Here is a 26,566-nt window from a genome sequence, read left to right on the forward strand (position 1 = left end):
TATGTCTTCTGGGATCTAATGTTACCACTCTGAAATTTTCATCCAAATCCATCCAGTGGAATGCCCTGAACAGTTTCCCTGGGTCAAAGTTCAGCCAAGTGTACACCAATGGGAGGTCTGACTGGGACCTCAACCCCCTAGTATGTCTTCTGGGATCCAATGTGACTACTCTGAAGTTTTCATCCAAATGCATCCAGTGGAAGGCTCAGAATAGGCTCCCCAGGTCAAAGTTCTGCCCAACATACACCAACATGAGGTACAACCGGGACCCCAATCCCCTTAAAACCTGCCCAGGATCCATCTGGATCACCTCGCGTTGTTTTCATCCCAATCGTTGCAGAGATGTCCAAATGCATAATCGGACAAACAAACAAACAGGCCAATGAATGTTATATATAAGATATACCAGGTAACCTCAGCGCCAATGTTGTGTCTACCCCCTAGATCTTATTTACTTGTCTAGGCAGCGGCGAAAATTAGACAAGAGCTGCATAAGCTTGTGGCTATATATGAGTGCTTCATTTTTTTGTACTTGGCTACTAATAGTTACCGGTTACTAGGTAGATTAGGTTTTTGTTAGTTTTTAGATTGGTTAGTTTTAGCATTTACAGTTATGGCCCACATGTGGTATAAGTGGTCATTATGGGGCACTTATCCTTTTGAAGGACATCGGGTATGTTCTACCTATTCAGGGAGGCACTGGGCATTTATATTTGCGAAAGCCCTTACTGTGCCATAGTAAAGGGTGGTGAGCAGTGGCGGCTCCAGAGGTGTACATAGGGGAGAAACACCAACTGGACATCCCAATACAAGGATATTGTTTTGTGCCTTTTTTCCTAATTGTTGGACTTACATTACTTTATTGGTCTTCTTCAAGATCCTTTTAGTCTTTATTATTGCTCACCTGTCCTTCAGATTAACAACCTGAATAGTCATCCCATAACGGTGGGGTGTCTACCCATAAAACGGGACAGGTATTTGAAAGCTCCAGCAGTGGAAGCCAATGGTCAGGCTATGGTGCCTTTGATTGCTAATGGTTTCCTACCTACGCAAACTCCACCACAACAATGATAATAAATAATACAAACAGCTTATCTCAGGTTTGTTTCCTTAAGATGTTTTTGTAACATAAAACAAATCCACAACTCATTTTGTGTTTCAGTGATTTGAAGAAAATATATCACCAGAATATATCATTTTGTGGATCAATGCAAAGGATTTGCCAATGGTTTGAACACTTTTGCAATACATTGGGGTAGATGTACTAAGCCTTGGAGAGAGATAAAGTACCAACCGATCAGATCTTAACTGTCATTTTTCAAACACAGCCTTTAAAGTGACAGGAGCTGATCGGTTGGTGCTTTATCTCTCTCCAAGGGGTATATTTACTAAAGTGAGAGTTTTTAGAAGTGGAGCTGTTGCCCATAGCAACCAATCAGATTCTACTTAACATTTAACTAGCACCTTCTAGAAGATAATAGCTAGAATCTAATTGATTAATATGGACAACACCTCAACTTCTAAAATCTCTCACTTTAGTAAATTTACCCCCAAGGCTTAGTACATCTCCCCATTATATATTGGCTCCTCTTACATAAAGGAAATAAATAAGAATAATAGGAGTGGTCTGAAAACCATGAACTGTTAGGGGTCCCCGAGGGCCGAGTTTGGCCACCCCTGGTATATAATGCATATTGTATCCCTAATACTCTGAATACAAGTATCACCCCTCCTAAAATTGCTGGAGAATAAAAATAAGAAACCGGTTACAAAAAAATAACATATTCTGATATGAGCATATTGTTTGTTTTCAATGCACCTTATTAAACTTAGTAAAGTGTTAATTGACAGTGACATATAAAACTTATTGGAGGCATGTGAAACCTAATACTTTGTTTTTAACGTTGAATCCCGGAGTATGTGGATGATTTTAAAACAAGTGTATTTGGTGCTGGCAAAGTGCTTCCAGTTTCAAAGCACGAGACTTAAAGCAAATGTTTTTTTGGGCAAATATATGGAGAATGAATGGGGTCAAGAATTGCAAAAATTTCTACGGTGAAACTTTCTTATAGACCAGCTCACATATTACTAGAACACGGGCTGGAGTGGGAGCGAGCTGGAACACAATTGCCTTGATGCTAGACCCTCTAGTGGTTAGCTGGCTAATATTATTCACAACTATGTGTAATTCCAGTGTACGCACACAGCATCTCCTAATAGCAGACAGCTTCCACAAGTGCTGTCAACTCATTCCAAATATAATTATATATATGTGTGTGTGTGTGTGTGTGTGTGTAGATAGATAGATATGAGATAGATAGATAGATAGATAGATAGATAGGATAGATAGATATGAGATAGATAGATACATATGAGATAGATATGCGATAGATAGATAGATAGATAGATAGATAGATAGATAGATATGAGATAGATATGCGATAGATAGATAGATAGATATGCGATAGATAGATAGATAGATAGATAGATAAATAGATGAGTATGAGATAAATATATATGACGATAGATAGATAGATATGAGATAGATAGATATTAGATAGATAGATAAATAGATAGATAGATATGATATGGATAGATAGATAGATAGATAGATATGAGATAGATAGATATGAGATAGATAGATAGATGAGATAAATAGATATTAGATAGATAGATAGATATGATATGAGATAGATAGATGATAGATAGACAGATATGAGATAGATAGATAGATATGAGATAGATATGCGATAGATATAGATAGATAGATAGATATGCGATAGATAGATAGATAGATAGATAGATAGATAGATAGATAGATAGATAGATAGGTAGATAGATAGATGAAAAGTACATCATCTAGGGTGGGGTGCGTCCTGATGCTCTTATGCATGAAGTAATGTGGAAAGGACAGAGCTTTCTCGGTAAGAGCAACCCTTTGCGAATGAGGGACTTTCGGGTCTAAGACCCAGAATCCCCTCTGGTGTCCTTCTGTGAATGTGTCGCAGAGGGTGCTGGGAGGGATCCCTCTCACAGCACTCTCCCGATAAAAGCCCATAGGCTTCTATAGGGTAACGCCATCTGAAAATGGCGTTACCCACCACATCCAAGCACCGGTGTGCATCGCATTCGGAGGCTTGGTGCATATGAGAAATGCGGTTGAACCCAAATTTCGGGTATGACCGCATTCCTCCCCTTGCTGCATCTGACCCCTAGAAACTAAATCTGTGAGATCATAGTCAGTTTGATTAAAGTAAAATAAATAGAGAACTTCTAGAACTCCTGTCTGTATAAGATAAGGGATGAGGTAAGAGGTCCAATTTTAAACTGTGATTTCAGCTAATCAATGCTGTACAAATGCTGACTGCATCACCGGCGCGATCAAAATCTAATGTTCTGTAATATATCTAATATATTTCACTACTCCAGAACAGACTCCTTTTAGCTTTCAAATCAGCCTATTTTTTTTTCTACTATCCATTAAGTTCCCCCCTTAGTAGCCTGGAATTAAGGAAACTACGTGATTACACAACCTCATCTTTGTCATGCACTATAAACTTCATTTATTCACATCCACTCTTTTCAAAAGCAAAAAAAAAAACTTTAAAACTCCCCAAATGCTCTTTAACTTGGTAAATTATTTGGGCACTGGAATTGTTTTCTCTGTTTATTTAATGTGTTTGCTGTTTTGTCTTGTGCTTTGTGTCTAGTGGTAATCAAATTATATAGCTAGCACAGAATAGCCTTCACTATATATATATATATATATATATATATATATATATATATATATATATATAAACAGGCTTGTTCTATATTGAATGTTTTAATCTTTGATGTACCTGACCGATTGCTTTTTTTCTATATAAAATTTTAATACAATTTACACCTTGTTTGTTCCTAGAGTACACTGCCTGTAATTATAGTATTTCTATATATATATATATATATATATATATTCTTTGTTATAAAAAATTAGGCATCTTAAATCCAGCTCTCATGGTGGTTTATGTTTTAAAATCACAATTAGGCAGACGGCGCGCTTCCAGTTTACACTTACAGAGAGTCTGGGCATGCTGGTACTAGTGGTTCCACACAAAAAAATGGAGTTGTGGAACTAGATATCCCAGAAGCTGATGGGTTATACTTGTCATTTATTCTGTTCAACACTGTTTATTGAAGATTTAAAAATTAGGCATAGTCCACCTGAGGCCCTCCTCCAGTTGTTCAGAATCTCTAAGGTATGCTGGGACTAGTAGTTCCCCTGGATCTGGCAGCACACAGGACTTCTGCAATAGTTTACAAAAATACATGAAAGGCAGTTATACAGTGTGGTCATGCTGGGCTGGAGGATTCACAACAGTAAATTGAGAACTTATAAATCCCAAGGGCTGACAGGGCATGCTGGGATTTGTAGTCTCACAGCAGCTGGAGGCTGGTTGACCTTCCACTACAGAAGACTGAATGATACTGCAGGCAGTGAGAGGGTTACACTGAGCAGCCAGGCTGGCGGGGTGTAGTAGCAAAGAACGGGGCTGCTGTGTGTTTGCTCAGACTGTACACTGCACTTGCAGGAGGAGGATGACAGTCTGGTCTTGAAGGTCTGAAAGTTATACAGCTTAGGTGAGTGAGTAAAGCACTCTCCATAAGGGGAGAGGGGAGGGGAGAGGGGGGAGGAGGATCAGTGTGGATGGCATTGCTTTATTTAGGACGCCTGGATGCTGAGTGTAAAGGACCAGAGCACTAAACTGGAGCATCAACCCTGTCACTACTAGTCCTTCCCAGGGCACCACACCAGGGGCACACTGAGGACCACCAGCCCATACAGGAACTGGGCACTGCCACTCTCCACAGGACTCCCAGCTGGTATCTGGATACAAAGTATTCTCCGCTGCTTGCAACAAAATCCAGCAACACTAACCACCCGGACCTCATCTGCACCCCTTTCCAAACTTTCAGCACTCACCTGCTCCCATAGACTTGATTGCAACTATCTAATCGGAAGCTGCTGCTTCAATTGATTTCTGGTGGGGATTATTGAACCCAACACACCCGGTTGCTGAATTGCTACTTATTAAGGTAAAATTAAACTTTGTGTTACTTTTTTTTTTTTCTCTATCTTGCTGGACTTTGTAGGTGTAATGTGGGGGATGCTGGGTAACAGGTGGATACTAATCCGTTTACCTGCTTTATTTAATTACTTATCCCCACACATTCCCTTAGGAAGATCCCTTTATAGTGCTAATGGGCAGAAGCATTATCTTGCAGATCTGTGCTGTGTACATACAGTGTGTAGTACTTGTGGGGTTTGGTCTGGGTTTAATCTGCATTTTATTCTCCCCATCAGGTTGAGTTGAGGATGGCACCGAGGAAGAGACAGTCCCTGCTCCTCTGCCCCAACTCAAGTCCTCACTGCTAAGTGGCCAGGAGGGTCCTTTACTTGCCCACAGGAGACCACCTCTGCATTCCATTTATTACTATTTACCAGTGACTGACACCTGCACAAATGCAATTCAGGCTCTTTTCCTTCGCCCTGATCATCCTGAACTGTGTGGATTACAGCCACTGTCAGAGCAACCGCTGGAGAAGGAGCAAAAGAGGTCAGTGCCTGGGGAGGGTAGGGGGAGACCTGGCTGGAGGTGCTGCACTCACCTGTCTGCCTGAAATGCTGTCTGATCTATATGTAATGTTACCTGATCTATACAGTGTAATACTGGTGCCCAGGCTACTACTCAACCTGCATTATTGCTACTGGGACAATAGGTGGAGTGATACTATGTAGCAAAAAGCATGCAGAGGAAATAGCTGGCAATATATCACCCCCCTGGCTGTAGCAGATTTCTAGGTGTCATTAATATGTCACTCTAACTTAAAATCTGGTACAGACCTATAGGATCCCTGATGTCATCTATAAGTAGAGATGTTCCTTGACCCCCGTGTTTTTGGGTTTTGGATCTGGATTTATCTTGGGGTGTGTGTGTGTGTATGTGTGTGTGTTTTTTTTTTTTTTTTTTTTTTTTTTTTCTTATATAATTCTTAAAAACCGCTAAAATCATAACATTTTTGCAATCCAAAATTGAAAAATTCGAAACCGCGACAAGATCAGAACTGCGACTCCGATCTGTCCGGATTCATGAAATTTGGGCGAATTTGGATTCTGGAGAACCGAATCGCACATCTGTATTTATAAGGATATTAGAAGTCAAGTGATCATATAATGCTGCAAGGCCAAGTATGTTACTTTTATATATTGCAATGGTTCTGCCAGATGGCTTTTAATAGTGGCCATAATTTACCCCAGGGGTGCGGGATTATTAGTTATGTTTTGCACTTTCATAATATACTCCTAAATTTTGACCTTGTGTATTGCATGTCTAGGTGATTATGTTTAAAAAGGATATTACTGTAAATAGCATCCTGGATAGTTTGCCATTTTAACTAGAGTCCCCTAAAATGTAACAGGGCGTGCATGTGTAGTTCAAATCTGATTGATCTGCCACAAAAGTCATTTATTGATTTACGCTTAAATAGAATGTTATTATTTTGTCTAAGATTGCAATATCCTCCCAGAGCCGCTAACCGCACAGCCAGCTGAGATGTTCCTGGAAAGTTCAGAATATCTTACTGTTTACGTTCCAAATACAAGTATTTCATTCAAGTTACACTTGGAGAAAGAGAACATGACCGAAACATAATCTCTTTTGTACATATGGCCCCCAAACATGTTTTATATAGTATTTTATGGGATGGCTATTATTAGTTAATGGGGCACTTTTATGCTTCTAGTATCAATGTAGATGTCTGTATATTTACTGAGAAAGGTACAGCACCCCCCACCCCGCACTAGGTAAGGTTGTGATAATTCCAGACAACAGCAGTTTCCCTCCTGCCTCTGTATAACTTTATTATTTTAAGCCTTGCAAATACTTTTTCAATGGAGTTTATTTATTAACAAAGGGTAGTAACCCCTAGCAACTGGTCCTACCTGTAGCTTTCGTTCCCTAAATCACACTAAGTGATTGGTTCCTATGAGTAGGCAGATTTGCATTTTTGTGTTTTTGTTTTGTCCTATTTTTGGTGCACTCTCCATGACGTTTAAGGGGCCTATGTATCAAAGCTTGATGTGAGATATAGATCACCAACCAATCAGCTTCTAACTTACATTTTGCAGGCTTGTATTAAGAAATGATAGTTTGGAGGTGATTGGTTGGTGATCTATATTTCACAATTTTATCTCACATCAAGCTTTGATACATATGCCCCTAAATGTGAAACCTCCCATCTGGCTATTTATCATTAGCATCCTTTATTTTTATGGCACCACAAGGATTCTGCAGCGCCTTTTCAAATATTTCCTTGTTTTTGAATGAATGATTTTTTATTTTTTTTCTGGCTCACTAGAAAGCATGTCTATTGTAGACCGTTAAATCAGATCAAACAAAATCTACATGGCTTCCCTAGTAGGACTTATGCTTATGGAGGAGGTCATTTATTGGAAATCTCTGTATCGGCTGTAGTTTATGCAGTGTGTAATGTTACGCCACACACAAGTGCAAGTGATGTGAAAGTGAGAGGGGGCTAAGATTTTGGTGGCTCTAAAGCAGGGGTCTTCAAACTTGGCCCTCCAGATGCTGTGGAACTACACATCCCAGCATGCACTGCACATAGTTTTAGCATGATGCTATATCAAAAAGGTGGCAGTGCATGCTGGGATGTGTAGTTCCACAGCAGCTGGAGGGCCAAGTTTGAAGACCCCTGCTCTAAAGGATTCCTTAGGTTGCCGGCTGACCAGATTCCATAGAATCACAGCACAGGCGATGGTTAGACATAATCTAATCAGGTTAGAGTGCTGGAGGTTTCACATTACATTATAATGATAATCTAGTAGTAGAGCTGTAGTGTTCATTTTTGAGATAGAATGTCTGCAAGGGTTTCAATAAAGTGTGTGTGTGTGTGTGTTTTGTAGATGGATGATGTAGTTATCTGATATACCTATGTATTGATGGATTTATTTATTTTTTCCTCCAAACCTTAACTGATAATGTGCTATAACTGAGTGGTTTATCTTAATTGTGTCTCAAAATTGTTTTGTAAGATTCCACGGCGCCCAATATTACTTTTCATCTTTCTAGTTTTCCAAAATACCGTAGTTTGCCTGCGCAAATGTTAATGTTTACTTGCTCCCAGGGTTGCACAATAAGCGGTCGCCGAGAACTGTGCTTCTCTACCTCCTGAATGAAACCGCTCTTTTTTTTTTCTTTTCGTTTTGCAATAATAACCTTGGCTCGAAGCCAGTAGACCACTGCTGCCTTTTGGTCTGGTTATCATTACAGGGGCTGTATTACCTTACAGTGTACGGAAAGTCTGTCTTTCTAGTACACGAGGAGTTAATATTACAGCCAGGTTCCCCTCCCTGAAATTTCACAGCCAATAACCATAATGCAATTTCCCTATAGTCACAAAGGAGAACAAATTGAAGAATTTCGCAAACACAGCAAGGTAGGTGTCCTATACCAGGTCCTTCCATAATCTCTATAATAAACCTTTTGTCCTGCAAGTAGCGTGCGAGGAATCCCAGCTAAGCAGTTTGTGGGGCTTCCACATAGCACTAGCCACAAAAATAACATCACAGAATATTGTGGCCTATATAAATGTTCATCTGATGCTTTCCTACGTCTAATACTACAATCATCGGTTCTAAAACAAAATTGCATGGCTAATAACAGCCCAGGTTTACCGCACACTGACTTTTTTTTTTTTCTTACCTCCTGCCCACTTGTTTTTAATTTTTGTTTTTTTATTTTTGTGTTTCATCCAGCTGTAATCTTTGTGCCCTGAATATATATTGTAACCTCTTGGTTTGCAGACTAATGCATTTGGCTTTCTTGCTGTCAGCCACAATGCTGAAATGTTTTGCCTATCAATAATGCATAGAAGAACCAGGATTCCCACCCTCCTCTAGATCAGTATTGGATATTATGTTGTTACACTTCAGTTTTTAGCCAAGTATAACAAACACCTGCAGTCGCTAATTTTCCCCAGGGGGGGCGGTTTGTTCTATAGAATTTCCCTTATTAGCATACACAGACAGTTGTGTCATGCTACACATCCTTGCCTTTGCTGCGACTTGCCATGGCACACATGCCACGAATCGCTCACCCACAAATGGTCGCACGTGTCTTGTTCACTCCCACGATCCATAGGATCTTCAGGTAAGGACTATGTGCTCTATTTATTAACATTATTTTTACTAAAATAAAGTGAAAAAGGGTGTTTTGTGTTTTCACACCCTTTTCACATTATTTTAGTATCACCTAAAGTTACTACAGGGCAATTGGAGTAGAATTCATATAATTTTACTCCAAGCCCTAATTATCACTTATTTTTAGTAAGCAGATCGCATTTCCCATAATTGTAAAAATAAATTGTATAAAAATACTGGGAAAAGCCCTGTGATAATAACGCCACCTGGAGGTGGTGTTATCCAGGGTCTCCCCCGGTTACCGGACTCGTACTCCGCTCTAACATGCAGAGCCCGGAGCCGGCCATAATGATCAGCTGTGTGGTCTAAACAGACTACACGCTGATACACTGCAAAAAAAACCAAAAAAACTTACCTGAGTCCAGGGACCGGAGATCGGGGATCCGGTGATGTCCTCCCTCCGGTCAGCTGGTCTCCCAGCCTGCACTGGTGGGTGTTCCTCACCGGACCAAGTCCCAGTGCAGTATGGTATGTCAGATGACCGGAGCTACGGAGGACATCACCAGAGCACCGATGACTGCAGATAAGTGTAATTAAGAGAAGCGGGGGGCTGTGATCACAGGGGCGGGGCTTAGCGCTGGGGGGCGGGGCTTGGCGACGGTCGGTCGCACTTGTCACGGTATTTTTTGCGAAAATACCGTGATAAGTGTGCAGAGGGGATTCGCAGGGACAGAGCTTTATTGCAAGCTCTGTCCCTGCAAGGGATTTGTAGTAAATCCCTGTGATATTGCCTGAATTCGCAATGCCTCCGTCTCTCCTCGCTGACTGATTTTATTAGTTAATCATAGCCTTCTTATATACCACGTTATATCCAGGGACGTATCTATAATGGGTTCAGGGGGCCCACACCGCACTCCCTGCACCCATAAACTCTTTATACTTACCTGTCTGTTGTCTTCAGTAGTGCTGCCCTGCAGCTCCGGTCCGGAGATTTGGAACACTGGGAATTTTGCTATGGGGCTAGCATAGGTCTTGCTACGCCCCTGGTGATGGCAATTAATATAACTGCACTGGCAGAGAACATGTCTTCTCATACGGGAGACATCAACCAGGAATAAACAGCAATGGGCTAAAGAGTAAGATACAGTCTGCGCTATTAAATGGCTACATATCAAAATATTTGCTATATGGCACTCTTATTAACACTGAATTATACATTAGGTTAATATTGGTAACCATTGGCGGCTCCAGAGGTGGGGCTGTAGCGCAGTGCAACATTCAAATAGGGGAACCACACCAACTGCCAGCGATGTTTGGGGTGGCAGTTGGTGTGGCTCACCTATTTGAATTTTGCACTGCGTTGGAGCCGTCACTGTTGTTAAGTACAGGGAGATTGTCAGACACTTTTAAGTAACTTAGTAATTGAAAGTGTACATTACACAAGGGTCATTTTATTCATTGTTTTCAGTGTTCCAAGTCTTTGGAGTTGTGTGGTTTTCCTTTTTTGGTTGGTACGTTATTTTTTTTTTTTACGTTTATTTTCAATTTCTGCCTCTCTTAAAAGTCGTGGCTACCAATTGCAAAAATACATACACGCTGTAGCCACCATATAACACAATTGTTGGGTGCTTCAGAGGCCTCGACACACACATTCTTGTTTTCTGCAGAGGAGCATGCACAAATTTACATAGTTGGACAGTTTTCCCGTTCTGCTGATAGGAATACGGTCGTAGACCTAATTTATGAAGGGTAAACATTGCTTTAACAACAGTTGCCCAATTGTAATTCATCCACCTTCTCTTTTCTATTCACATCTGTGGGATATGTGTCCCTATTGCATACTGGTGTTTATTCTAGGTGACTGCAAAATTCGATTTATAGTTTCCAAAAAATTTTTTTTTTTTTTTTTACTCCTTGTTTTCTTCAATTGTACTAAAGACACCGAAATGTCCAAGATGTATATTTTCCTCTCCTAAGGTTTTTTTTTTTTTTTTTTTAAGTGCCAGGTACTCTTGATAAAATGTAACATTTTCATACCTGATCTGTGAATAACCCATTTAATAATCCCTACATCTTTGGCTAACATCCAAGAACATTAAGCATGAGACCGGCGTGAAGCGTTGGATCGCATAACAGTTTATTGATCATGTGGTTGCTTGTAAGTACGTCTAGCGTAATCTCTTGTAACACCCATCGTTATCTGTCTGTGCCTAATAATCTAGCACTTAAGTTTAATATAACATACATCATGGTTTAGTTGTGCCTAGGTTAAGAGGTCTCCAATTTCCCGAACTGGTCCTGATTTCAGAGTCTCGTGCATTGATTTTGTGTACATGTGGACTAATGACTTCTAACTCCTGTCTCATTTCCAGTACACTGTAATATTCTGCAACGCAAAATTCATTTACTTAATAAGTCATTCCACTACAAATTAGGAACAATTCAGATTTTGGCGATTTGTACATGTTTAATCGGCTCTTGTCAGGAAAGTCTTTGGTCTAGATAATATCTTTTACATATGAGTCATTTGGTAAGGGTTAGGATTTGACAAACTTTAGAAGACTGGGGGGTGAAGGTGAGGGGGTCATGTAACCAACTATATACTGAATTGCAGAAAGTACATTTGTAGGTATTGTAAACTGCCTATACTCTATGGGCCTATATAGCAAAGTGGACAGCAAGAATAATCATATGGAAATGACCATTTCTGCATGATTAAAATATTTTAAGTAACTACCTTATTTATTAAGGTAGTAACAGAGGGTCTGATTCACTAAGGATGGCTATTTTGCTTATACGCACACAACGCAGTTGCTAATATCAGCAGTGATATGAAAATGCAATTGCTGCTTAACATAAAGACACTCACAACCGTACACTTTGACAACGTAGCTAAACAATCGGTAACATCGGACCCATATGCACAGTTAAGACAGGTCAGACCTCGCTCAGGAACTGCTTACTTCAGCGCACGCTCAGGCAGCGTCTGGTATCGCAGTGGCTAATTTATGCACGCTCATGCAACAGAGTTCAAACGCACTGGCACGCCTGCGTTCGCTCAACGACCCCGACCCGTCACCACCCCCAAACGGCACTTCCTGTCAATCACTCTGCCATGGGTCTGTGTAGCCTCTGTGATCGCAGTCCCGATAGCAACGTCTGGTTCATAAATGCGCAGTGCTAATTAATCGGCCGATTACGTTTGCATAAGCAACTGCGTTCCTTGCTGAATCAGGCCCACAGTCCTCAAACAGTGTTTGGAGATGTTCTGGTACTTTTATTGAGCTACAAAAAACAATAGCTGATTGAACTTGACTTGAGTGCTACCTTCACAGTTTACGCGTGCCCCGGAACAGTGGCCGAGACAGACCCCTGCGGGCACAGTGAAAAATTTAAATATTATGAATAACGGTGACCGTGTGTTGACATTGGGCCAGCTGCTGGTCATAGTCTCTGTACTGATACAGGACCAATAATAAATTGTTCCGATAGTTTTGGTTTCACCATTACAAAATGGGGAGAGTTGGGATTGATAAATTGTGCTGCTGTTTCGCGCTTATTGATTAAGTAGGCCCCTGTCAGTGGAATTGATTAAAAAAGCCAACTAAATGATATACTAAATGCTGATTCTATATCAAAATGCAAATAAAACTGTTATATATGTTGGAAATGTACAGTAAATGCAGTTTGGTGGTTTAGCAGAGTACTGTACACACCAGTGGTTGTAATTTGGGCAAAAACCAGTCTGGTAGCTTAATCTGGCTTTGTGGGTTATTTAGTACAAGTGAAGTTTCAGCCATACTCACTGTTCCACAGCTTGGATGTCAGATGGGTTCTGGGACGGTGGTAATAGCAGGGTCAACTAGTGGGTCCCAGGAGCTAAGAGGAGGACTTCCTTCCTCCACCATGTCACTCCAACAGAGTAACCAGATGGTGCTGTGCATGCATAGATACACTATCAGCTACCTTCTTGGTTAGGGAATGTAGTTTCCCTAGAGGAGCCATTTTGTTGGAGCCTGCTCAGTAGCGCACTCTACTTCTAGCAATGTAAACAACTTACTAATATTTACTATAGCAAAAAACGGTGTATATGATACCTAACTATATACAGTATACCCATTGTTCTCCTGAGCATGTGCAAATCTAAAAACATTGGTCAGTTGGAACCGAATCACTTTAGCGTTGACCTCTGAATCTGTCCCTGTGTGGAGTAGAGGATTCATAAAAAGGGGAGGTGCTAGTGATGTCACAGGAGCTTCAGTGACTGCGGTCTCCACTCTTTGAACTGCATCAGATCCCACCAGGGCACTGTCCAAAAGACGTAGGAGGTGTTTCAGCAGTCTGGCGGTAATCTTAAATATCCTAAAAGCTGCAGTGCAAAGTCAGGTTATCGCTGAACAATGCGCTTTGTCTGTGTGGCTCATATATGAAGATTTCGGATTTGGGGTTTATCGGTCCCTTTAACATCTTGAGATGGGTCTGCCAGACCTAGAGTATGAGAAGTTCAGTTAATAGTGCACGGTGACCTGGGGGCTGAATCGGCTAGCTGCGAAAGCCGGTTAAATGGTTTCCGGCGGCTCTGCCCGTTATGTCACGGAAGGGTCATTCTGCTCGCAGCCTGTAGAAGTGTGAGCAGAATCCACTTACCGTACCTGACTGCTGAATCGTGTGTATTTAAATCTGCCCCCTAAATTTTGTGAACTCTAATGGGTAACGTAAACTTCAAAAAAAATATCATAATGATCGCCTGTAGAAACTTTTATTGTTATACTTTGGACAATTTGGGTGGTCGAATGTATATTAAAAAAAATAAAATAAATAATATATATATTAAAAAGTGAGTCCGACATCATCTTCTAGAAATTTGTGTGAATCCAGACCATTAAAACGTGCCACCTCCTATATGCGCAGACTTTAGGGGATTGCACTGCAAAGACTGAACAGTCTGTCAAGCGCACATCATAATGCTGGAATCGGGGGGCTGGCTGGCAACTTTCAGCCAGAGGGGCAAACACAAGCAAGTGGCCCCGGCTTTATTACTATCATTTAGGAGCTTGGCCCGATGGGGTAATGCCATCTCCACATTCAGTTTAGTTAAGGGCACACAGTGCACATGTATATCCTTACACTAAATTTATTTCAACCATGCGTTCCACTGTTTGGCTGCACCTAATTGGCAAGCAAAGGCCAGTACTCCAAATAGCAAAACAGGATCTGGGAGCACATAGGGAGACTGTGGATACACAGCAATATTTTATTTTTATATATAATCTATATATACACACGTCACTCTGGAAACATTTCTTTCTGTATGCACCGGTCCTTAATGCAGTGCCTCTTATACAGTACCCCCATTAGTAGTCCCCCTTATGCAGGCCCCCAGTAGTAATCCCCCCCCCCCATATGCAGTGCCCTTTATACAGTGTCCCCTGTAGTGGTCCCCACTATGCAGGCCCTCAGGGGTACCCCTTCTTATGCAGGCACCCAGTAGTGATCCCCTCCCCCCTATGCAGTGCCCCCTGTACTGGTCCCCCCCCTATGCAGGCCCCAGTAGTTCCCTTTCTTCTGCAGACCCCCAGTAGTGATTTCCCCCCCCATATGCAGACCCCCAGTAGTGAACCCCTATGCAGTACCCCGTTCTTATGCAGGCACCCAGTAGTGATCCCCCTCCCCCCTATGCAGTGCCCCCTGTACTGGTCCCCCCCCCCCTATGCAGGCCCCAGTAGTTCCCTTTCTTATGCAGACCCCCAGTAGTGAACCCCTATGCAGTACCCTGTTCTTATGCAGGCACCCAGTAGGGATCCCCCCCTTTGCAGTGCCCGTTATACAGTGTCCCCAGGAGTGGTTCCCTTTATGCAGATCCCCAGTAGTGCCACTTATACAGTGCCCCCAGTAGTGCTCCCCCTATGCAGTGTCCCAGGGCCAGCAATGGTCCCCCCCCCCTGTGCAGTGCGCCCAGTAGTAAGCCCTTTATATAGTGCCCCCAGTAGTAGTCCTCCCCCTCCGATGCAGTGCCCACAGTAGAATCCCCCCCCCCCCCTGCCAAAGCAGTACCCTCAGTAGTAGTCCCCCACCCCCCCTGATGCAGTGGCCCAATAGTAGTCCTCCCTCCCCAGTAGTAGACTTCAGTAGTGGCATTTCACGCAGACACACAAACGTAAAAAAACAAAAGAAACACCTGAATGCCCGCTCCTGCTACCTCCGCCATCCGCTCCTCAATCCTCACGTTGGGCCGGGCGCCTGCATAATGGGAGAGACGTCATGACACCATAACGTCTCTCCCATTACCCACTGCAGGAGCCGGAAGGATGACTCTCATTGACTGCTAATTAAGACAAACATACAGCCACCAGCGCTGGCGGCTGTGTGTTACGCCCAGGATAGCCAAGAGCCGCGGCGGGCCCGGGTGATGGGGCGTGGCCTAATCAGGGGAGGCGTGGCCACGTCTCCTTAGGAAAAAAACACAGAATAAAAAAAACATTTTAGCAGCGCCGCTTCACTGGGAGGGAGGCACTGTGAGCCCCTCAGCCTGGCGCACAGCCAATGGGTGACGGGGCGTGGCCTAATCAGGGGAGGCGTGGCCACGTCTCCTTAGGAAAAAAACACAGAATACAATTTTTTTTTTAGCAGCGCCGCTTCACTGGGAGGGAGGCACTGTGAGCCCCTCAGCCTGGCGCACAGCCAATGGGGATCAGCATGATCGCTCCCCCCATAGGCGTAGGAGACTGCTCCAGCTGCTGCGAGCAGTCTCCCACTGCAGCCCAGCACACAGCAGCATGTGCTGGGCTGCTGTGATGTAGGAGGGAGGGGGGGGGGGCGGTGCCAGACCAGGGACCCCGCCGGGCCCCTCCAGCAAGCCTGGGCCCGGGTAATTTGTACCTGCTCCCCCCCCCCCCTCTCGGCGCCCCTGGTTACGCCAATGCCTCTAACCCTCCGCCCACCCGTGCCCTCCCTTCTACCGGTGGCTGGCCCCTCCTCATTCTAGTTGCACTGTCGCAGCCTGACAGTGACAGCTGGGAGGCAGGCGCAGGGACCTCCCGGGCTGTATATGCTTAGAAAGCACAATCGCGGCCCCAGTGCTGCACAATTGTACCGGCCGGGAGGGGGGGGGCAGATGGCACCATGGACCAGTCTGCCACTGGCTGGAATGCAACCAATAAGTGGCCGGATGTATCACATTGGCAATGCGAAGCTTAGTATGTCCTGTCCCCTGTAATGTGAGAAATGCGGTCAAGCCCTGAAAATGCGCATTTGTCATATGCACCAAGTTTTCTGGAGCTTCGATGCGGTGGGTAACGCCTTTCCGCTGGGTACTGCACCCCCACGGCATGCACGTCCTTCTGCGCGTGCGTGCGCGCGCAGAAAGATGCCGGAGAAACTTCTGGGTCATAGACCTGGAAGTCCCTCATTTGCAAAGGACAACTCTTATCGAGAGAACGGTCCTTTTGTGATTTTCTTTGTACATACCGGCCTAATTACTGCTGACATGCATGCGAAGGATGGCGGGATGAATCTCGTCATACATCCCATCCATTGTGTGTAATATGATCATTAGATGCATATTAATGTTGCTTGCATATTCAGGGCCGGTTCTAGACATTGTGGAGCTCAGGGCGAAAGTTCACAGTTGCGCCTCCCCCAAAGAAAAAAACAAAACAAAAACACAACAACTCTTTGTAGATGACGTTCCTCTGCACGCGCTGAAAGCACACGCGCTTCCAGAAAGGGGGCGTGTCCTTGTGGAACACCCCCAATTCATCAAACTGTGGGGCGTGCCCAGCACTTATGAAGGTGCTGGGCTTCCCCAAGCTCTCCCCTCGTGGCGAATAATTGCCATATGCAGTAATGCGCCTTATTCAGTAATGCCCTGTATAACACATTATGCCACATGCAGTAATGCCCTGTATAACACATTATGCCACACGCAGTAATGCCCTGTATAACACATTATGCCACACGCAGTAATGCCCTGTATAACACATTATGCCACACGCAGTAATGCCCTGTATAACACATTATGCCGCACGCAGTAATGCCCTGTATAACACATTATGCCACACGCAGTAATGCCCTGTATAGCACATTATACCACATGCAGTAATTCCCTTTATAATACAGTATTCCCAATTCAAATTACGCCACACATTAGTCCCTTATTCATGTTATGACACACAGTGGTACCTCTTTTACACAATGCCCAAATTAGTGCCCCTTATACACAAGGCCCACAGTACTGAGTAGTAGTGCCCCTAATACAATGCCCACAGTAGTAGTGCCCACATTAGTAGTGCCCCAGTAATAATGCCCCTTATAGTAGTGCCCACAGTAAGAATGCCCCCTATAGTAGTGCCCCTTATAGACATGCCCCCTATAGTAGTGCCCCTTATAGAGATGCCCCTGGTAGGAATGCCTCCTTATAGACATGCCCCCCGGTAGTAATGCCCCTTATAGACATGCCCCCTGTAGTAATGCCTCCTGTAGTAATGCCCCCTATAGACATGCCCCCAGTAGGAATGCCCCTTATAGACATGCCCCCAGTAGTAATGCCCCCTTATAGACATGCCCCCAGTAGTAATGCCCCCATGCCTCCCTTCTGAAAAAAAAAAAATACAAACACAATACTTACCTTAGGCCACGCTCCTGCATCCGCTGCTGTCCGGTCCGACCACGGCCCCACCACGGATCTATGAGAGAGACGTCATGATTTCATAACGTCCCTCCCATAGTGCTCTATGAAGGAGCCGGAGCTCTGGAGTGGGCTTCGGCTGCCTTTGGGCGCCCGGCAACGCGGGGGGGACCGGCGCTGGTTTTTTTTTTTTATTATGGGATTTATTTATTTTTTACCTTCTGGGGACTCAGTGGCGCCCTCTAGGGGCCGGTGCCCCGGGCGACTGCCCTGTTAGCCCACCCCTAGAACCGCCACTGTGCATATTATAACTAGGGATGTGCAGGCTCGGATAGGTTCGAGTTTGCACGTGGAGTTCGGATTTTTCCCTCCAAAAAAACGGAACTCAGAACGAGGCAAAACGTCATCTTACATGGACGAACATCATCATTCCTGGTCTTTTGTCCAGGAATGATGATGTTCGTCCATGTAAGATGACGTTTTGCCTCGTTCTGAGTTCCGTTTTTTTGGAGGGAAAAATCCGAACTCCACGTGCAAACTCGAACCTATCCGAGCCTGCACATCCCTAATTATAACCATATTCCATCAAAGTCCAGGGCTGAATTTACTAAATGGCGCTTTTCAAAGCCACTGCGTCTTCAGTGGTTTGCCGTTACTGGGATTAAAGGAGCAATGCTATTAAATACAAAACCAGGCGTGTTTTTATTTTTAACGCTATTGTCCCTTTAAATCCAGCTGCAGAAGTTTTTAAAATCGCCACTTAGAAGGTTTGCAGTCACCAACCACGTAGTGTTAGAGAAATCCCCATGTAAAGCGTTTTTCTAAAAAAAAAATTTATTTTTATTTCTTTTTTTTTTGTAATACTGAACCTACTGTTGAAATGAAATGAGTTCCTTTAAAACGTTGGTTTGATTGTTTGTTTTTTGTAAATCTTGGTTTATGTGTCTGGTCAGGCCATGCTCTGCATCTGGTCAGAACAGTTCTGCGATGTGTGTTTTTAGTCTGCATCTAATTGTTCGACTGTTATTGCTAATACGATCGTTACATACCTGTTTTTTTAAAACTATGTCTTTCTGGAGCATCATAAACCTTGTGCGACTGAAACATACCGACCTCTCATAAAATGCCCCAGCAAAATGGTTTAAACATTTAAGGTCTTGTAAATTTTTCAGTCACTAAAACATTAGATTATAAAGTGGTTTATTTTATCTTGACGTTGTTTCGACAGATGTTTTGTTGAATTGTGAACTTTTTTTTTTTTTTTCCAGCTTGTATTTGATTGCGTTGCTTAAAAGTGACCTGACAATCTGTGCCAACAAAGAGAATACTGTGTCTTTAATTAAATGTGGAACTACTTAAAGTGCTGACTAGACGGTGAAAGGTGATTGTTGCCTTACTACGGAGCTTAAGTAATTGTATTGTGAGCGAGGAGAGTGAATAGAGATCTAACTCAACTTGTGCGAATTGTCCCGTTTACAATAACTTTTAAGCTGGTTTTAATTGATCTCCAACCACATTGGACAAGTGGATTAACCACAGGAGCATGAGCTGAATCTATTCAGTGGCCAACATTTGATTACCAGCTAAATAAAATCCTCAATATTTATCGTAAGGCGCATTCAACAGTAGATGTACACTGTCAGCGCTACCTCTCTTCTTATTTTGTACAAATCCCCCCCCCCCCCCCCTGTTGGCTTTCTTTCTTTTATATGTACTTTAAGTTATTTTAGAACTTACTTTTGTTCTACCATCCTTTTAAGGAAAAAAAAAGTTTGTTGCAATGCAAGACCCAACTGTGGACAATTCAATTTGTAAGAGGAATGCAACCATTTGTAAACTCTGTGGGTTATCGAGTTTGCTTTGTCCCAGAAAACAGTGTCGTAAATAGATAAGTATCTTTTAGAAGCTTAAATGTACCAGTTATTCTCTTATTTTAACTTTTTTAGATTATATATATATATATATATTTTTTTTTCTTTTAGTAGTCAATAAAATATATACAATGCTTACAGAGTAAAGATACTATGAGGTATATTTACTAACATGCAGCGGCAACTGTCATTGTGCTTACCACAGCCGTACTAAACATGTTTCCGATGCAATTCAGTAAAGGAATGCCTCTTTGTGATGCAAAGCACAAAACTTGCCCCAACATGAAGAACCATGACAGGCAGCGAAATGCGCTGGGGTTAAGCCTTCAAAGCAGGGACCGTATAAAAGTGAACTGAGTATACACTGGATGGAGAACCCGTGCATAGGCAGTAATTATTTAGATTCCTCTCTATACCAGACATTAGTGAGCAGATAATTTGCCCAGGGAACAGATTACCGGGTTTGCCATACTGCAGTACATCACAACGAGAATTTGTAAAATTCCCACAGACCACGATCCTGATAACCTCTTACGTAACAGTAACCAGATAATGACAAAAAATGTTCTCTGTCCTAGAGAAACACATCATGTGAAATTAAATCTATATATTATATTATATATATATATATATATATATTTTTTTTTTATAACTGTTTGATGAATTGGATCTATGTACCACCCATAGTCCCAGTCTTGTACAAAGATTGAGTTACCAATTTGGATGTATACGGTCACCCAGGCTGAGCATTTGGTTGGTATGCATCCCACATGCTTTGTCGAGTTTTTAGACCGTAGTCGTCGTCATGACCCACGTAACCATTTCTGGTGGGATGCCAACCAGATTCATTTTTATTTTAGGCCAGGCAGTAAAATGGGTACAATTTTTGGTTTACAACAACTAAATTGGTTGTTTTTAAATTGCATGTATCTTTACAGGTCAGTTTACCAATCAGAAGCTCACTGACCTGTAGACAAGGGTATGGGTATTGGAACCCTGGACTGAGTTAGTGATGAAGTCAGGAGTTTGCGGTAAAGGACATGTTGCATGGTGATATGATCAGAATGTTTCCGCAAGTACATGGTAAACGAGGCATTCATGCAACTGGGGTTAGGAGGTGTAAAGGTTTAGAATGTATATATATGAAATAATTGGGCTTAGTGGCGGTTCCAAGGTGGGACTGCAGTACGGTCCAAAATTTTAAATAGGGGAGCCACACCAACTGCCACCGCAAACTCTGCCAAACGTCACTGGCAGTTGGTGGCTCCTCTATTTTGTATCCCCTATTAGGATGGCTTCTATGAGTGATCAAGGCATGTACCTACAGTATATTGCAATGCATGGTTAAAATCCTGTGCTTTGGTAGCCGGGGGTAGAAGATTGTCATTGTTCTAAATGAATTTCCTTTTTATTTTCAATAAAACCTCATGAGCTCCCACCTGGTGCACTGCACTGGTCAGACCGTGCAACCAAAGTTGCCACTTGTGCGGGCAGTTTTAGAGACGCGAGGGCACTCCACAATCCGAGAGAGGTACAGTAGGTCACGTTTCTGACTTGCCGTCCCTCCACCTACAGAACTTGGAAATCAAATTTTACTTTTTTATTTTTTTTTTGTATTTCAGTCATTGCTTTTGGAAGGGAGAGCATCTGCTCAATGTCATGAGCGAAAACATATGTAAAATGTTCTAGTAAGTGATAGTGGGTGCTTTTGTCAATTGTGTTTAACGCCTTGTTTAATTTACTCAAAGGTGTGTTCCACTTTAAATATGCCTTTTACTTCATCCCCTCTTTCCAATAATTGGTAATAAATCCTCTCCCTTGGGACGGCCACCATCCTCTGCACTTGGCAGAGTGTCAGCTCTTGCATATAGCGGAGTCCTGGCGGACTTTGGCACTGCCTGGATTTCTCTGCAGCTGGGGGAGATCTAAGGCAGCTCCTCTAAAGCTTTAGGGGGAGAGGGGTATTCAACGTGCGGACCTCCAGCTGCTGCAGAACCACATACACAAGCATGCCTTGCCACAGTTTGTCTGTCTGGGGCATGCTAAAACTGTGGGAGGGCATGCTGGGATGTTTAGTTCCACAGCAGCGGAAGGGTTGCATAACACTGCTTCAGGATGTCTGCGTCTGATCTCGGCTAATGCCGTTGTTGTGTGGTCACTTCCTTGGACAGCTTAGGCACCTGCCACTACTCTACTTGTAATATGACAAGATGACAAGCGGTATGTATATATATATATATATATATATATATATATATATATATATATATATATATTTACAAGTGAATTTTTATTCAGTAGATAAATGCAATCACCCATAGCATGCAGCTGCCATTTTGCTAATTAAAATAGTGTTTATTGGTATCCTGCGCTGTCTTTCTTGTAAGTGCAGTTTGATAAGGCATACAACTGTGCTTTGAAAGCTGGAAGGGACCTAACATGACAATTGTTCAGGGGAGGAGGGCGGAATTCCTAGAATCCTACAACTTGCTTTAAAACATCTGCTAATGTTTAAGTAATCACTGTGGGGCAGCGGCCGCAAAAAATGTCTCTGGCGCTTTCTCGTTCCCTATTACATGATCTCAGATGCAACATAATAGAATTTTCTTAATGAAATAAGAGTCTTGGCTCGAGCTGGGTCTTTAACTCGGTAGAAATCAATTGTATCCAGGCTGAAATGGAAATCAGGTCGAACATTTCACTTCATTTAATGTTTTACTTTTGAAACCAATTTAACAAATGGCTTTCAGCCCCGTTTTTTTTTTTTTTTTTTTTTTTTTTTTTTAATGCCCCCTGTATAGTTTATGCTGTTTATTTTAACGGGCGCAATCACAGATTGCATAAAGCAGAGGGAATAGTTTTATTAAGTCTTTTTAGAGTGTGTAATAGAGGGAAGGTCAATTAGCTTTCGCATAACAATTATATTATACTATTGTTTAACACTTTGCAAAAGTTCACTACATAGGAGGCAGACAGTCTAAAGAATGCCCATTTAGATGTGATGTTATAATTAGCTAGTTATGCTCAATCCACCGTCACACGTGCATGCACCATGCAGGGGTACCGAGGGATAAGGGTGTACAAGTTGGCTAGGTAGAGTCTGAATAGGCCCTGAGTGTAGGGGAGGCATAGCCACATCCCACTGCAATTCCACCACGATCCACTATAATTAAAAATTACAAGGTGGGGGCTCAGCACTTTTACATTTTTTTTTATTACTAAATCTACCCTTTGTGACACAGTCTGGATAGGGGTCCCTCTCCTGGGGTAGATGGACTCCCTCTTTACACACACAGCAGCCGTAGAAACGGGACACAAGTCTGGGGTGCTCGTACAAACTGGTCGGCGCCAGTCTTTATTGTGCTAAATGAATATAACAAATCATAAGCCAAAATCCTAGCCTCACTACCAGGACGGCAGGGCCTACTGCCCACACCGTCAACAACAGCACATGCACAGTACTTACAGGGTTGTCATAACAGTGTCTCTGGTCATGCTAGCCTGCATGCCTACTTCTGCAGGTGTGAGACACTCTGCTACAACTGAACACAGCTTATATCAGCCAGTTCCAGCTGTAAGCCCTAATGAGCCTGCTACCAGTCTGAAAGGCCCAAACCTGGAGTGGCCTGTGGATGGAGCCCTCCCTCTCCTCACATCCACTCCCCCAGGACCCAAACCGGCTTTTCCAAAAGCCGATACTCTGTCTGCTTACAAAACAGACTTCTCCTGGGTTTTTTTAGAACACATAGGCCAAAAACCTAGGACAAATGTACCTGCCATTGACCACTTTACCAGTGCTTCTATCACACCATTTGGTGTAAAAGTTTTGTTAAAAACACAAGGAAAAAGCAACTTACAGTACAGAACATTGCAGTACATGGTCAAGGATTATGAACATTGCTGAATGGCCAGTAATAATGGCCAAATAAGCAGCCTGGTGGCAGAACCCAAAGGTTAGGTGTAGCTGTAGGCCATGGGAAGGAGATGATAGTATAAGTGAGCCAAGGAAAAGCACACAAGGTAAGAGGGCCCTGCTTGTGAGAGCTTACATTCTAAAGGGAAGAGGCAGACAGGGAGGGGTGACACAGAGAGACAGTGAGCATGGAGGATGGAGCAGTAGTTTACGATGAGAACTGGAAGGCTTTGATAAAGAAGCAGGTTTTGAGATCCTTTTTTGAAGTTTTGTAGGTGGGTTAGAGATTCTGCTAGGGAGGAGTAAAAGCTCCAGAGGTAAGGAGCAGCATGGGCAAAGTCGTGGAGTCAGGAGTGGGTGGAAGTAATCGATTGGGAGGAGGAGAAGCGTTCATTGGTGGAGCTAACGCTAAGGGCACCCCGGACTTACTTTTGTTCGGGCTGGCGTCCTTGGCATTCCGGCGTCGGGATTAACATAGGCGCCGGTATTTCGACGCCTATGTTAAATCCTTTGCCAGGATTCCGCTGTCGGGATTGAGAGGTCTCATGACCACATCCCTTTTTGAACAGCCCAATGGGATGTTTTTGTGTAAAGGGGAGAGGGGCGAGGTTCAGAAGACCCTGCCCTATTTGCTTTGGTGGGGAACGGCACATGTGTGACCATCCCTGTATTTTCCCCTCCATTACCCTCCCCCCGATAAATAAAAAATAAAGTACACTTGCTGTGGAGCGCAGTGATGGCTTTCTGCATAGACAGTGGATTGCAGAAGTCCAAGTATTCAGTCCCTCAGAAGTCAACAGATTTGTCAGTATTACAAATGACTAATGATTGTTCCAGACATTATTGTGAACCAATTGGCTATTCAAATAATTTTTCAAACTCCTAATTCATTATTTGTTGAGTTACTAAAAAAAATTCTTAAATTATGTTTGCATAAGTATTCAACCCCTGCAAACTAGAGGGGAGATGTACTAAGCCTTGGGAGAGAAATAAAGTAAGAGAGAATCAGCTCCTAACTGTCACTTTCCAGGATCGGTTTGAAAAATGACAAAATTGGCATTTCTCAAACCCATCCTGGAAAGTGACAGTTAGGAGCTGATTGGTTGGTACTCTCCAATTTATCTCTCTCCAAGGCTTAGTGTATCTACCCCTAGTACTTGGAAGAACCATCTTTTAGCTGCAATATGACTTTTGGGCAGCCAGGTTTTCACACTATTTGGGGGTGATTTTTATCGATTCTACCTTAGATTTTCTCCATGTTGGATTACCCAATTTTTTATTTATAATACGACAGATTCTCAATGGGATTTAGATCTGGATTTGTTTTGGCCATTAAAGAACATTTTAACTTTTTTTTTTTTTTTTTCCGTTCAACCGCACTGGCCTTGTCCTGCTGCAAAGTGAACTTTGGGGGTCATTCAGACCCGCTCGTGAGCGGCAGGACGCTCGCAAGCGGGTCGATGTTCCCCACTGCGCATGCGCACGACGGAGGGGGCTCCATCGTGCGCATGCGCGAGACCCGGCAAGCGACGGGCTCACCATCGCTCCGGGTCTCGCACCAAAGGGGGCGTGCTGTCGATGTTGTTTGACAGCACGCCCCCTTTGGGGGGCGTGCCTGCCAGACGGAGGCATTCCCATGGGAACGCCTACCGTCTCAAGCCGGCCCCACTGACATCACTAGTGATCTCAGTGGGAGTGATTTTGGCTCTGATAGAGCCAAAATCACTCCAGGGCTTACAGCAGTGAGACCCTACCGCAGGGTCTCCGTCGCAAGCCCGATAGTCGCGATGGTCAAGACCATCGCGACCATCATCATGGACGCTCGCTATAGCTGTGGGTGGTAACCCATAGCTATGCGAGCGTCCATGAGGACGCTCCAAAAAAAGGTAGGAGGGCCCTGATTCAGAGCGAGCGCTCTGGTCAGAGCATTCAGCTCTGAATCAGGCCCTTTTTTCCTAGCTTTAGTTATCTAACATGCTAAGGGGTCTATGTACTAAGCTTTGGATGCAGACAAAATACCAACCAATCGGCTCCTAACTGCCATGCTACAGGATGTGTTTGAAAAATGACAGTTGATTAGTTGGTACTTTATCACTCCTCTACTTAATCTCTCCCCAAGGTTTAGTGGATAGACCCCTATAGAGGATATCTTGCAGTACCTCTGTGTATTTTCCTCCATCCATCAATTCTAACAAGATGCCCTGTCCCCACTGAGGACTCACAGCATGATGCAGCCACACCCATACTAAACTGTTGGGTTAGTGTTTGCTGAGTAATATGTAGTGTTAAGTTTAATGTTATGTTTTCTGGCAAGTTACAGACATGCTATTAATGTTGTATTTCTTCAGTAATGGCTTCTTTCTATCTACCCTCCCTTACAGGCCAGTTGTATGCAGAGCTCTTGATATGGTTCACTCCGGTCTCAGCTATTGAGCTCTGTAGTAGGGATGGCCATTGACCATTGATGGTGGTAATCCAGTGGTTAAGCGCTATCTTGGCACAGAGCTAAACAATTATTTTTTATTTCCCCGACCCCACTCCCTGATTGGCCTTCTGCCCAGCCAGTATTAAAACAGGGATGACCATCAGTGGATGAAACCATTTAATGTCATCCACCAATGGTACCATCAATGGGTAACCTACCAATGGCCATCCCTACTCTGTAGCTCCTGCAAAATAATAGTGGCGTCTCTGTGCCTTCCCTCACAAGTCTTCTTCCTCTGATGATGAGATATTTGAGGGGGCAGCTTCGTGTAGGCAGTGTCTGGTGGGTATGATTCAACTTCCAATCCCTCACAACTTATCCGACCGTGCTGACTGGCATATCCAATCACTTGGATATTATTTTGTAGCATTTTCCTATCGGGTGAATGTTTATAACGTTACCCTTTAATTTTCATAGACTGCTCTTTGACGAATGCTCCCAATACCTGCTCCTTCCCTACCAGAAGGAG

General features: G+C 43.3%; 1 protein-coding gene across 2 annotated transcripts in view; it reads left to right on the forward strand.

Annotated features, from left to right (window-relative positions):
• Positions 1-4,669: 4,669 nt before the first annotated feature.
• The window catches only part of RSPO2 (R-spondin 2), a 138,482-nt gene continuing 116,585 nt past the window's right edge, over positions 4,670-26,566 (forward strand). The window contains exons 1-2 of one of the 2 annotated variants that reach the window (XM_088450783.1): positions 4,670-5,079; positions 5,348-5,600. In XM_088450783.1, coding sequence (XP_088306909.1) covers positions 5,507-5,600 — 94 coding nt within the window. In that variant the 5' untranslated portion in view covers positions 4,670-5,079; positions 5,348-5,506. Of the gene's footprint in view, positions 5,080-5,100; positions 5,165-5,347; positions 5,601-26,566 lie in introns of those variants that run through there. The other variant, XM_088450784.1, reaches the window with a different exon arrangement.

This window comes from Taudactylus pleione, unplaced genomic scaffold, assembly GCF_031769625.1.
Source record: "Taudactylus pleione unplaced genomic scaffold, aTauple2 ptg000524l, whole genome shotgun sequence".
In the NCBI taxonomy this organism is placed as follows: Eukaryota; Metazoa; Chordata; class Amphibia; order Anura; family Myobatrachidae; genus Taudactylus; species Taudactylus pleione.